This window comes from Xenopus tropicalis, chromosome 1 (assembly GCF_000004195.4).
Source record: "Xenopus tropicalis strain Nigerian chromosome 1, UCB_Xtro_10.0, whole genome shotgun sequence".
NCBI classification, from domain to species: domain Eukaryota; kingdom Metazoa; phylum Chordata; class Amphibia; order Anura; family Pipidae; genus Xenopus; species Xenopus tropicalis.
In genome coordinates, this window is record NC_030677.2 from 133907616 (window position 1) to 133921310 (window position 13695).

General features: G+C 45.9%; 1 protein-coding gene across 2 annotated transcripts in view; it reads right to left on the reverse strand.

The window, feature by feature from the left end:
- Nucleotides 1–13695, reverse strand: part of LOC100492437 — a 146279-nt gene that overhangs the window by 16827 nt on the left and 115757 nt on the right. For both annotated transcript variants that reach the window (XM_002934976.5, XM_031890921.1), the window contains exon 7: nt 451–620. In XM_002934976.5, the coding sequence (XP_002935022.3) occupies nt 451–620 (170 nt within the window). The remainder of the gene's footprint in view (nt 1–450; nt 621–13695) is intronic.

Below are 13695 nucleotides of genomic sequence, written 5' to 3' on the forward strand. Positions count from 1 at the left end.
AAGTATTGCGACCCCTGGTAAATTCTCTTATTTTACTAAACAAATTCCACACTTAAAGAGGGGAACTGATCAATGCACACTCTCTGGTTCCCTGTTTCACTAGTAATATAGTATCTATGCATGTATATAAAAAAACAGGGGTTTTTAGTTACAAAGTTATGATCATAAAACTGACAAGCCACCATATCAAGTCAAAGCAAACCCCATATGAAGGGTTATTAATTTAAAAATTACTAATTAAACAGGGGACCAGGGAATGTGAATTGTACAATGCCCCTCTCTTTATGATGAACACATTGGCAATATAGTGGAAGTGCAGAAATGTGTTTGGAAACAAATACTTATTGGAGCACCTGCACCTGAAAGTACCGAACAGTATTTTTCTTTTGATTTGCACTAATACACACTATATATATATTCAAAAAATGGTTACTGTTTAAAAAATATTACCTTGAGAAAGTCCTTGCAATTCTGGAAAAGCTGTCTTAGACCCTCATCTGTAATACACTGGCCACTGTCATGACAGTGATTTAGTTTCAGTGACTCAGGGTGATGATGGCCTATGCTGGCCAAATAGTCATCATTCAGAGAATGGCAATTTGTAATCTCGATGATCTTCCCTATAAGTAGACATGAACAGGAGACCAATGAGCAGCATGAATTACATAGCACTTAGCAAAGATGCAATCAAACAAAGTTAGGGATGTGTTGAATCCATAATTTTTAGATTTGGCTAAATACCAAAACCTGCACAAAATATTTGGCCAAACCCAAGCCCTTATTTGAATTTTAAAATGTAGGGCTGATTTTTTGCCAAGAATAAGTTCCTATGTTGGCAACAGCCTTCTTCCTTGCCTGCACCCAGAACCATTGTGTTGTCCCAGGTGCAGGCATATGTGGTGAATTGTGGAACAAAAATGCATAAAGCAAGGAAGAAACATGATCCCAGCATGGGGGCTGATTCTTGGCCTGTGACATGTGGTATTAGCCTTATAAGCATATGCCTTTGGCAAATACTAAACCTGAATCCTAGATCCAGAATATAAAGTAAAATCAATGTTATAAAGCAGACACTGTGCCAAATTTTTCATTTCTTATAATCCATATATATTTCTGTTCAGATTTGCTGTTTTTATTTATACTTTGTGCCTAATGGAAATATTTAAATGCGGTTGTTTGCATTACAATTGCAGGTTCTATTTCTTGTTTATTTAATCCATGTTTGAAATAAACATTATCTTTAAATTGACCCAAAAGAAGCAGATTGTTTGTCCTTGACAGACTGCCCTGTCGGCACACAATCCTAGCAAACATTGCCATTGTGCCCACGTTATGTTGTGCAGCACTCAGTAAAACGAAGACTTAACACTTCTGTGAGACAAACACTTTGTACAAGGAACATATGATCTGCAATAGTGACGCAGGCCTCTCATTCTTCAGGTTAAACTGCTTGTTTGTTCAAGGTGTGAATGTTTGTTCTGGAACTTAACATGAAAATAGCACAGGGATCAGACAAAAGCTAACAGTTCTCACCTAAAAATTATGCCAGTTCAGTACAGCACAGTTTCATACACACATTTACTGTATTTCTCTTCATATTTTATATCATATCATAATATAATATTCAAATCTCAACCACCACTAAGAATGCTTTACCTATTTGGCCCATGAATAAACAAAACTTCCTTTTCTAACCACAAGTATTTTTTCCATGAAATAAAAAAAGACAACTTACAAACCCTTCAGCAGCACTTTACATATACAGTGCCTGTTACATAGTTACATAGGGTTGAAAAACGTCCATCAAATTCAACCCTTCCAAGTAAACCCAGCACACACAAACCTATACTGACCTATTTATACACTCACATACATAAACTATATATACAACCATTAATACTAACTGTAGATATTAGTATCACAATAGCCTTGGATACTATGCTTGTTCAAGAACCCATCCAGGCCCCTCTTAAAGGCCCCTCAGTTCTACTTACAATCTATGTATCCTTTCATTTTCAGACAACACATACTGGGGTCAATTCATTAGGAGCTATTTAAAGGAGAAGGAAAGGTAAAAACTAAGTAAGCTTTATCAGAAAGGTCTATGTAACTACAACCATAAGCACTCACAGAAACGCTGCACTGACTTCTCTGTAAAGAGGTTAGTTGTGTCTGTTTTCCTCTGCCACAGACACGCAGCTTTCAGCTCTCTCCTCTCTGCTGCTCCCCCCTCCCTCAAGAATGCTAAGAACTCACTCCCCCCCCCTTAGGAATGTGGATCTGAGCCAATCAGCAGGAAGCTGACTAACTGAGCATGTTCACTTGGTCTGCATGTCTGTGCAGGAGTGAGGCATTATAGGAACTTTTTTTACACAGCTCAGTATTTTTTCTTCCTGTTTGGCTTTTGATCATCTGAACAGGAGAAATATGGGGAGACTTAAGGGCACTATTGAGACAACTGAAGGTATGCCTGCAGCTTGAGATTAACTCTTTATTAGCCTTTCCTTCTCCTTTAACTTGTCCAGGGTCGAATGGGGGTTTGAGCAGATAAGGCCCAACGAGGCTGCTACCCAAGGGGCTTCCACACCCTCTCGGGGTCCCGACCACACACTCACCCATAGCCAGCCCCTTCCCCCCTCACCACAATCAGGAAAGGGAGGGCAGCTATGGCAGTGGGAAGTGGCAGTAGCAAGGATTGTGTCTTGGTCGGAGGGACTAGGTTTTTTCCGGGTGTCCTGCTGGCCCAGTCCAACCCTGAACTTGCCTGTATGATTTTGGAGTGTGGAGGAAATTCAGAATACTCAGAGGAAAACCAGGTGGCCACAGAGAGAATATAAAAATGTCTTGCAGACAACACCCAGGTTAGAATGGATGGACCGATGCTGTCCACTAAGTCACTACCAATGGGCTGGCTTTCTTCCTTTTTTGCCCACATGTGGTGGGGGTGTTTTGCTCATTTTGACAGTTTGCTATATGCTATATATACTGTATATTTGCAAAGGGAGGCATAACACTAATACATGGCCCATAAGTAAGCCAACCAGGTGTTCAGCAGATCTGCTGACTCACAAACCAATGTTGTCTTCCCTTCTTTCTTACTTTAATTTTGTTAAGCTTTTAGGACTCAAGTTAAGGGGCCTCTATACTCTCACATTTTTCTGCAGAAATATGTCTAGTAAGCTGCCACAGAGTTATAGCATTTCTCTGTACAGGCTATGTAAACATATGTATATATGTACAAGTATATTTATTTAGAGCCCTATTTATCTAGTCATGTTCATTTGGGCTGCTAGCGCATGCTCTTCTAGCTTCTAGTTAGAAGATTATACCACAATAGGAGGCTACTGGAGTTGATAAGAAGGGTTTGTGGCCAGCTATCTTCACATACGGTATATGGCCTTATTTATAAAGCACTAAGCAGAGGAGCACAATGTCTGAAAGTTTTATTTAGTATAACCACCACAGCTCAGGTGCCCTTCCACACTTCCTCTGACTGCCTTTAGTGTACTTGCCAAATGTCTCTGCCTTGAGCAACATAAAATGTAAACATTTAAACTAATTCCAAAGGGATTTCAAACGTAGTGGACACCAAGCGCTCCGGACTCCGGGGTCTCTCATAAAATCAAATCTTTATTGTTGCATTAAAAGAAGGAACGCCTAACGCGTTTCGTATGCCAAGCACACTTATTCATAGGCTTCATAATTCCAAAGGGACCTTTAATTATGTGTGTTGGTTTAAGCGCATTAATATAAAGATAAATCAAGGTCCATTACAGATCAAAGCTATAACATTTATTTTACTGGGGATGGTTTCAGTTCTTTATTGCATTCTTGTTTTTACTCTATATTCGCTCTTACATAAACACAAGATTATTAGATTCACAGTATTTTGCCCTTTGTCGGCAAAACAATGGTGAATAGTCACTTTGGGCTAGCTGATGGCAAATGTCAAACTGAACCTGAAAAATACCTACAACAATTATAACACAGTTTGCCCACCCAATATGCAAATTAGCAACATGCCTTAGATATGGAATAATGCCTTAGAGAAGGAAAACATTATCATACCAGGTGCCTTACAGATAATACAGGATATGTTTTCTAACATAAGGTTTAACTTTGGCTCAATTTATTGTAATCAGTCAACACATACATTTAAACAGCTGAGTGCAAGTTAGACAATGACAGCTGGTTTGTTTATATGACTCATTTTAATGCATTGCCCTAAGTTAATAAACACATCTTAACCACCTTGTACATCTTGCACATTATTTTCCTATGAAAGCCTCCAGGGCTGGAATTAGGGGTAGAAAGAAAAGGAAGCCTATGGTACAAAGATGGGAAGGCAGCAAGCATGTGCCTTTTTTGCGTACCTACCCCTAGTTCTGGCCCTTGGTAAAGGGAAACTTAAGTACCAGTGCAAAACTGAAGTTGCTAATTTGAACTACTGCATAGAAATTCTAGAAAAAAAACACACTATATTGTGGGTAAAATGCCATAGGGAACAGCTACATTGTTTAAAATGTATATTCCATTCTCTTTGTATGGTGATGCACTGTATTAAATATTTAATTGAAGGTCAGAGGAAATTATACAGTGCTCTTCTACTGTTGACTAAAGAGAGAAATCTTTGCTCATTCAGTAAACATAACATCACTTTAAATTGGCACTTTCCCAAACTGCATTGATTGGTCATCACACTTTAACTAAAGTTTGTTTTTCATGTCAGTGCTATAAAAAATACTGAAAATAGAACTAATCCTGAGAAATAGCCAGATGTACTTTGTTATGTTCTGCTTTTGCTTTACAGCTAAGATTAGAAAGTGGTTTTCTCTTCAGATATTTGGTAAACATTCACAATAAAGGCAAAAGAGTCCAGGTACCTGCTTGACTAACATCTCATTATGAAACCAACGGTATTAATATGTAGTTGGTATGCACTTTGCTGCTACATCCCATCTGCTATTCAGGGTAGGCTTTTCACTACATTCTGGAACATTGTTGCTAAAATATGGTCCTATTCTGCTGCCTTTGATCATGCATAATCACTCTAAAGCACTTTGTAAATGTGTTAGTGCTATATAAATAATAAAGAAATAAGATAAAAAAAAAAAATAATAATAATAACTATTTTAGCACCTACACAGGAAGTGAAAAACTTTCCCATAAAAACAGAATGAGTACAATATGGGTATTAACAATATTCAAAAAGATCCTGCACATCCAGGGCCGCCATCAGAAATCACGGGGGCCCTCACAAAAAAAAATTTCTGGGCCCCCCTCCCACAAATACAAAGGACTCACAGATATGAGACATTGGTAGCCAGCAGGGCCCCCCCTAGTACATTGGTAGCCAGCAGGGCCCCCCCAGTATATTGGTAGCCAGCAGGGCCCCCCCAGTACATTGGTAGCCAGCAAACCCCCCTAGTACATTGGTAGCCAGCAGTGCCCCCCCTAGTACATTGGTAGCCAGCAGGGCCCCCCCTAGTACATTGGTAGCCAGCAGGGCCCCCCTAGTACATTGGTAGCCAGCAGGGCCCCCCCAATACATTGGTAGCCAGCAGGACCCCCCCTAATACATTGGTAGCCAGCAGGGCCCCCCAGTATATTGGTAGCCAGCAAACCCCCCTAGTACATTGGTAGCCAGCAGTGCCCCCCCTAGTACATTGGTAGCCAGCAGTTCCCCCCTAGTATATTGGTAGCCAGCAGGGCCCCCCTAGTACATTGGTAGCCAGCAGGGCCCCCCTAGTACATTGGTAGACAGCAGGCCCCCCCCTAATACATTGGTAGCCAGCAGGGCCCCCCCCAATACATTGGTAGCCAGCAGGGCCCCCCCTAATACATTGGTAGCCAGCAGGGCCCCCCCAGTACATTGGTAGCCAGCAAACCCCCCCTAGTACATTGGTAGCCAGCAGGGCCCCCCCTAATACATTGGTAGCCATCAGGGCCCCCCTAGTACATTGGTAGCCAGCAAACCCCCCTAGTACATTGGTAGCCAGCAGGGCCCCCTAGTACATTAGTAGCCAGCAAACCCCCCTAGTACATTGGTAGCCAGCACAGCACAATCCTCCGGCGACGGCTCCTCCGGCGAGGTCCTTAGTTCCCAACAGCACTGCACTTCTGAGTGCCGAACGACGCCAGGCCCTTTTATAAGGTTGCGCCCCGTGCGTACTGACGTGCATGTACGCACGGGGCGCGACCAATAGGATCACCGCTGACCACCAATGACAGAGGCCCGGAATAGATTAAAGGGGGCCCGAGCTAATAAAACTGTAGCAGCGCCGGGCCCCCTTTTAAAGTTAAAATCATCCGGGCCCGGGACGGCTGTGCCCCCTGTGCCCCCCTGATGGCGGCCCTGGTTACATAGCCCAGCCTGGATAAAGGCCAGAAGATACCATTGCAGCCTAGGGACAGTTACATAGCTCAGCCAGGAGAAAGGCTGGAACATACCATTGCAGCCTAGGCACAGTTGCATAGCTCAGAATGGGCAAAGGCTGGAAGATACCATTGCAACCTAGGGACAGTTACATAGTTCAGCCTGGACAAAGGCTGGTAGATACCATTGCAGCCTAGGGACAGTTACATAGCCCAGCCTGGGTAAAGGCTGGAAGATAAAATTGCAGCCTAGGGACAGTTACATAGCTCAGCCTGGGATAAGGCTGGAAGGTACCACTGCAGCCTAGGGAAAGTTACATAGCTAGGCATGAGAAAAGGCTGGTTGATACCATTGCAGCCTAGGGACAGTTACATAGCTCAGCCTGGGTAAAGGCTGGAAGATACCATTGCAACCTAGGGACAGTTACATAGCCCAGCCTGGGTAAAGGCTGGAAGATACCATTGCAGCCTAGGGACAGTTACATAGCTCAGCCTGGGATAAGGCTGGAAGATACCACTGCAGCCTAGGGACAGTTACATAGCTCAGCCTGGGCAAAGGCTTGTAGATACCATTGCAGCCTAGGGACAGTTACATAGCTCAGCCTGGGTAAAGGCTGGAAGATACCATTGCAACCTAGGGACAGTTACATAGTTCAGCCTGGACAAAGGCTGGTAGATACCATTGCAGCCTAGGGACAGTTACATAGCTCAGCCTGGGTAAAGGCTGGAAGATACCATTGCAGCCTAGGGACAGTTACATAGCTAAGACTGGGCAATGGCTGGAAGATACCATTGCAGCCTAGGGACAGTTACATAGCTCAGACTGGGCAATGGCTGGAAGATACCATTGCAGCCTAGGGACAGTTACTTAGCACAGCCTGGGCAAAGGCTTGTAGATACCATTGCAGCCTAGGGACAGTTACATAGCTAAGCCTGGAGAAAGGCTGGAAGATACCATAGCAGCCTAGGGACAGTTACATAGCTCAGCCTGGGTAAAGGCTGGAAGATGCCATTGCAGCCTAGGGACAGTTACATAGCTCAGACTGGGCAATGGCTGGAAGATACCATTGCAGCCTAGGGACAGTAACATAGCTCAGCCTGGGATAAGGCAGGAAGATACCACTGCAGCCTAGGGACAGTTACATAGCTCAGCCTGGGAAAAGGCTGGAAGATACCATTGCAGCCTAGGGACAGTTACATAGCTCAGAATGGGCAAAGGCTGGAAGATACCATTGCAACCTAGGGACAGTTACATAGTTCAGCCTGGACAAAGGCTGGTAGATACCATTGCAGCCTAGGGACAGTTACATAGCTCAGCCTGGGTAAAGGCTGGAAGATACCATTGCAGCCTAGGGACAGTTACATAGTTCAGCCTGGACAAAGGCTGGTAGATACCATTGCAGCCTAGGGACAGTTACATAGCTAAGCCTGGGTAAAGGCTGGAGGATACCATTGCAGCCTAGGGACAGTTACGTAGCACAGAATAGGCAAAGGCTGGTAGAAACCATTGCAGCCTAGGGACAGTTACATAGCCCAGCCTGGATAAAGGCCAGAAGATACCATTGCAGCCTAGGGACAGTTACATAGCTCAGCCAGGAGAAAGGCTGGAAGATACCATTGCAGCCTAGGCACAGTTACATAGCTCAGAATGGGCAAAGGCTGGAAGATACTATTGCAACCTAGGGACAGTTACATAGTTCAGCCTGGACAAAGGCTGGTAGATACCATTGCAGCCTAGGGACAGTTACATAGCCCAGCCTGGGTAAAGGCTGGAAGATACCATTGCAGCTTAGGGACAGTTACATAGCTCAGAATGGGATAAGGCTGGAAGGTACCACTGCAGCCTAGGGACAGTTACATAGCTCAGCATGAGAAAAGGCTGGTTGATACCATTGCAGCCTAGGGACAGTTACATAGCTCAGCCTGGGTAAAGGCTGGAAGATACCATTGCAACCTAGGCACAGTTACATAGTTCAGCCTGGACAAAGGCTGGTAGATACCATTGCAACCATTGCAGCCTAGGGACAGTTACATAGCTCAACCTAGGGACAGTTACATAGCTCAGAATGGGCAAAGGCTGGAAGATACCATTGCAACCTAGGGACAGTTACATAGCTTAGAATGGGCAAAGGCTGGAAGATACCATTGCAGCCTAGGGACAGTTACATAGCTCAGCCTGGACAAAGCCTGGTAGATACCATTGCAGCCTAGGGACAGTTACATAGCTAAGCCTGGGTAAAGGCTGGAGGATACCATTGCAGCCTAGGGACAGTTACTTAGCACAGAATAGGCAAAGGCTGGTAGAAACCATTGCAGCCTAGGGACAGTTACATAGCCAAGCCTGGATAAAGGCCAGAAGTTACCATTGCAGCCTAGGGACAGTAACATAGCTCAGCCAGGAGAAAGGCTGGAAGATACCATTGCAGCCTAGGGACAGTTACATAGCTCAGAATGGGCAAAGGCTGGAACATACCATTGCAGCCTAGGGACAGTTACATAGCTCAGCCTGCAGAAAGGCTGGAAGATACCATTGCAGCCTAGGGAAAGTAACATAGCTCAGACTGGGCAATGGCTGAACGATACCATTTTAGTCTAGGGACAGTTACATAGTTCAGCCTGGACAAAGGCTGGTAGATACCATTGCAGTTTAGAGACAGTTACATAGTTCAGCCTGGGTAAAGGCTGGAGGATACCATTGCAACCTAGGGACAGTTACATAGCTCAGAATGGGCAAAGGCTGGAAGATACCATTGCAACCTAAGGACAGTTACATAGTTCAGCCTGGACAAAGGCTGGTAGATACCATTGCAGCCTAGGGACAGTTACATAGCTCAGCCTGGGTAAAGGCCGGAAGATACCATTGCAGCCTAGGGACAGTTACATAGCTAAGCCTGTAGAAAGGCTGGATGATACCATTGCAGCCTAGGGACAGTTACATAGCTCAGCCTGGGTAAAGGCTGGAAGATACCATTGCAGCCTAAGGACAGTTACATAGTTCAGCCTGGACAAAGGCTGGTAGATACCATTGCAGCCTAGGGACAGTTACATAGCTAAGCCTGGGTAAAGGCTGGAGGATACCATTGCAGCCTAGGGACAGTTACATAGCACAGAATAGGCAAAGGCTGGTAGAAACCATTGCAGCCTAGGGACAGTTACATAGCTCAGCCTGGGTAAAGGCCGGAAGATACCATTGCAGCCTAGGGACAGTTACATAGCTCAGCCTGGAGAAAGGCTGGAAGATACCATTGCAGCCTAGGGACAGTTACATAGCTCAGCCTGGGTAAAGGCTGGAAGATACCATTGCAGCCTAGGGATAGTTACATAGCTTAGAATGGGCAAAGGCTGGAAGATACCATTGCAACCTAGGGACAGTTACATAGTTCAGCCTGGACAAAGGCTGGTAGATACCATTGCAGCCTAGGGACAGTTACATAGCTCAGACTGGGCAATGGCTGGAAGATACCATTGCAGCCTAGGGACAGTTACATAGCTCAGACTGGGCAATGGCTGGAAGATACCATTGCAGCCTAGGGACAGTTACATAGCTCAGCCTGGGTAAAGGCTGGAAGATACCATTGCAGCCTAGGGACAGTTACATAGTTCAGCCTGGACAAAGGCTGGTAGATACCATTGCAGCCTAGGGACAGTTACATAGCTCAGCCTGGGTAAAGGCTGGAAGATACCATTGCAGCCTAGAGGCAGTTACATAGTTCAGCCTGGACAAAGGCTGGTAGATACCATTGCAGCCTAGGGACAGTTACATAGCTAAGCCTGGGTAAAGGCTGGAGGATACCATTGCAGCCTAGGGACAGTTAAATAGCACAGAATAGGCAAAGGCTGGTAGAAACAATTGCAGCCTAGGAACAGTTACATAGCTCAGCCTGGGTAAAGGTCGGAAGATACCATTGCAGCCAAGGGACAGTTACATAGCCCAGCCTGGATAAAGGACAGAAGATACCATTGCAGCCTAAGGACAGTTACATAGCTCAGCCAGGAGAAAGGCTGGAAGATACCATTGCAGCCTAGGGACAGTTACATAGCTCAGAATGGGCAAAGGCTGGAAGATACCATTGCAGCCTAGGGACAGTTACATAGTTCAGCCTGGACAAAGGCTGGAAGATACCATTGCAGCCTAGGGACAGTTACATAGCCCAGCCTGGGTAAAGGCTAGAAGATACCATTGCAGCCTAGGGACAGTTACATAGCTCAGCCTGGGATAAGGCTGGAAGGTACCACTGCAGCCTAGGGACAGTTACATTGCTCAGCATGGGAAAAGGCTGGTTGATACCGTTGCAGCCTAGGGACAGTTACATAGCTCAGCCTGGGCAAAGGCTGGTAGATACCATTGCAGCCTAGGGACAGTTACATAGCTCAGCCTGGGTAAAGGCTGGAAGATACCATTGCAGCCTAGGGACAGTTACATAGCTCAGCCTGGACAAAGCCTGGTAGATACCATTGCAGCCTAGGGACAGTTACATAGCTAAGCCTGGGTAAAGGCTGGAGGATACCATTGCAGCCTAGGGACAGTTACATAGCACAGAATAGGCAAAGGCTGGTAGAAACCATTGCAGCCTAGGGACAGTTACATAGCCAAGCCTGGATAAAGGCCAGAAGTTACCATTGCAGCCTAGGGACAGTAACATAGCTCAGCCAGGAGAAAGGCTGGAAGATACCATTGCAGCCTAGGGACAGTTAAATAGCACAGAATAGGCAAAGGCTGGTAGATACCATTGCAGCCTAGGGACAGTTACATAGCTCAGCCTGGGATAAGGCTGGAAGAAACCATTGCAGCCTAGGGACAGTTGGACAGTTACATAGCTCAGCCTGGGAAAAGGCTGGAAGATACCATTGCAGCCTAGGGATAGTTACATAGCTCAGCCAGGAGAAAGGCCAGAAGTTACCATTGCAGCCTAGGGACAGTTACATAGTTCAGCCTGGACAAAGGCTGGTAGATACCATTGCAGCCTAGGGACAGTTACATAGCTCAGCCTGGGATAAGGCTGGAAGAAACCATTGCAGCCTAGGGACAGTTGGACAGTTACATAGCTCAGCCTGGGAAAAGGCTGGAAGATACCATTGCAGCCTAGGGATAGTTACATAGCTTAGAATGGGCAAAGGCTGGAAGATACCATTGCAACCTAGGGACAGTTACATAGTTCAGCCTGGACAAAGGCCAGAAGTTACCATTGCAGCCTAGGGACAGTAACATAGCTCAGCCAGGAGAAAGGCTGGAAGATACCATTGCAGCCTAGGGACAGTTACATAGCTCAGAATGGGCAAAGGCTGGAACATACCATTGCAGCCTAGGGACAGTTACATAGCTCAGCCTGCAGAAAGGCTGGAAGATACCATTGCAGCCTAGGGAAAGTAACATAGCTCAGACTGGGCAATGGCTGAACGATACCATTTTAGTCTAGGGACAGTTACATAGTTCAGCCTGGACAAAGGCTGGTAGATACCATTGCAGTTTAGAGACAGTTACATAGTTCAGCCTGGGTAAAGGCTGGAGGATACCATTGCAACCTAGGGACAGTTACATAGCTCAGAATGGGCAAAGGCTGGAAGATACCATTGCAACCTAAGGACAGTTACATAGTTCAGCCTGGACAAAGGCTGGTAGATACCATTGCAGCCTAGGGACAGTTACATAGCTCAGCCTGGGTAAAGGCCGGAAGATACCATTGCAGCCTAGGGACAGTTACATAGCTAAGCCTGTAGAAAGGCTGGAAGATACCATTGCAGCCTAGGGACAGTTACATAGCTCAGCCTGGGTAAAGGCTGGAAGATACCATTGCAGCCTAAGGACAGTTACATAGTTCAGCCTGGACAAAGGCTGGTAGATACCATTGCAGCCTAGGGACAGTTACATAGCTAAGCCTGGGTAAAGGCTGGAGGATACCATTGCAGCCTAGGGACAGTTACATAGCACAGAATAGGCAAAGGCTGGTAGAAACCATTGCAGCCTAGGGACAGTTACATAGCTCAGCCTGGGTAAAGGCTGGAAGATACCATTGCAGCCTAGGGACAGTTACATAGCTCAGCCTGGAGAAAGGCTGGAAGATACCATTGCAGCCTAGGGACAGTTACATAGCTCAGCCTGGAGAAAGGCTGGAAGATACCATTTCAACCTAGGGACAGTTACATAGTTCAGCCTGGACAAAGGCTGGTAGATACCATTGCAGCCTAGGGACAGTTACATAGTTCAGCCTGGGTAAAGGCTAGAGGATACCATTGCAACCTAGGGACAGTTACATAGCTCAGAATGGGCAAAGGCTGGAAGATACCATTGCAACTAAGGACAGTTTACATAGTTCAGCCTGGACAAAGGGCTGGTAGATACCATTGCAGCCTAGGGACAGTTACATAGCTCAGCCTGGGATAAGGCTGGAAGAAACCATTGCAGCCTAGGGACAGTTGGACAGTACATAGCTCAGCCTGGGAAAAGGCTGGAAGATACCATTGCAGCCAGGATAGTTACATAGCTTAGAATGGGCAAAGGCTGGAAGATACCATTGCAACCTAGGGACAGTTACATAGTTCAGCCTGGACAAAGGCTGGTAGATACCATTGCAGCCTAGGGACAGTTACATAGCTCAGACTGGGCAATGGCTGGGAAGATACCATTGCAGCCTAGGGACAGTTACATAGCTCAGACTGGGCAATGGCTGGAAGATACCATTGCAGCCTAGGGACAGTTACATAGCTCAGCCTGGGTAAAGGCTGGAAGACACCATTGCAGCCTAGGGACAGTTACATAGTTCAGCCTGGACAAAGGCTGGTAGATACCATTGCAGCCTAGGGACAGTTACATAGCTCAGCCTGGGTAAAGGCTGGAAGATTACCATTGCAGCCTAGAGGCAGTTACATAGTTCAGCCTGGACAAAGGCTGGTAGATACCATTGCAGCCTAGGGACAGTTACATAGCTAAGCCTGGGTAAAGGCTGGAGGATACCATTGCAGCCTAGGGACAGTTAAATAGCACAGAATAGGCAAAGGCTGGTAGAAACAATTGCAGCCTAGGAACAGTTACATAGCTCAGGCCTGGGTAAAGGTCGGAAGATACCATTGGCAGCCAAGGGACAGTTACATAGCCCAGCCTGGATAAAGGACAGAAGATACCATTGCAGCCTAAGGACAGTTACATAGCTCAGCCAGGAGAAAGGCTGGAAGATAACCATTGCCAGCCTAGGGACAGTTACATATGCTGCAGTAATGGGCCAAAGGGCTGGAAGATACCATTGCAACCTAGGGACAGTTACATAGTTCAGCCTGGACAAAGGCTGGTAGATACCATTGCAGCCTAGGGACAGTTACATAGCT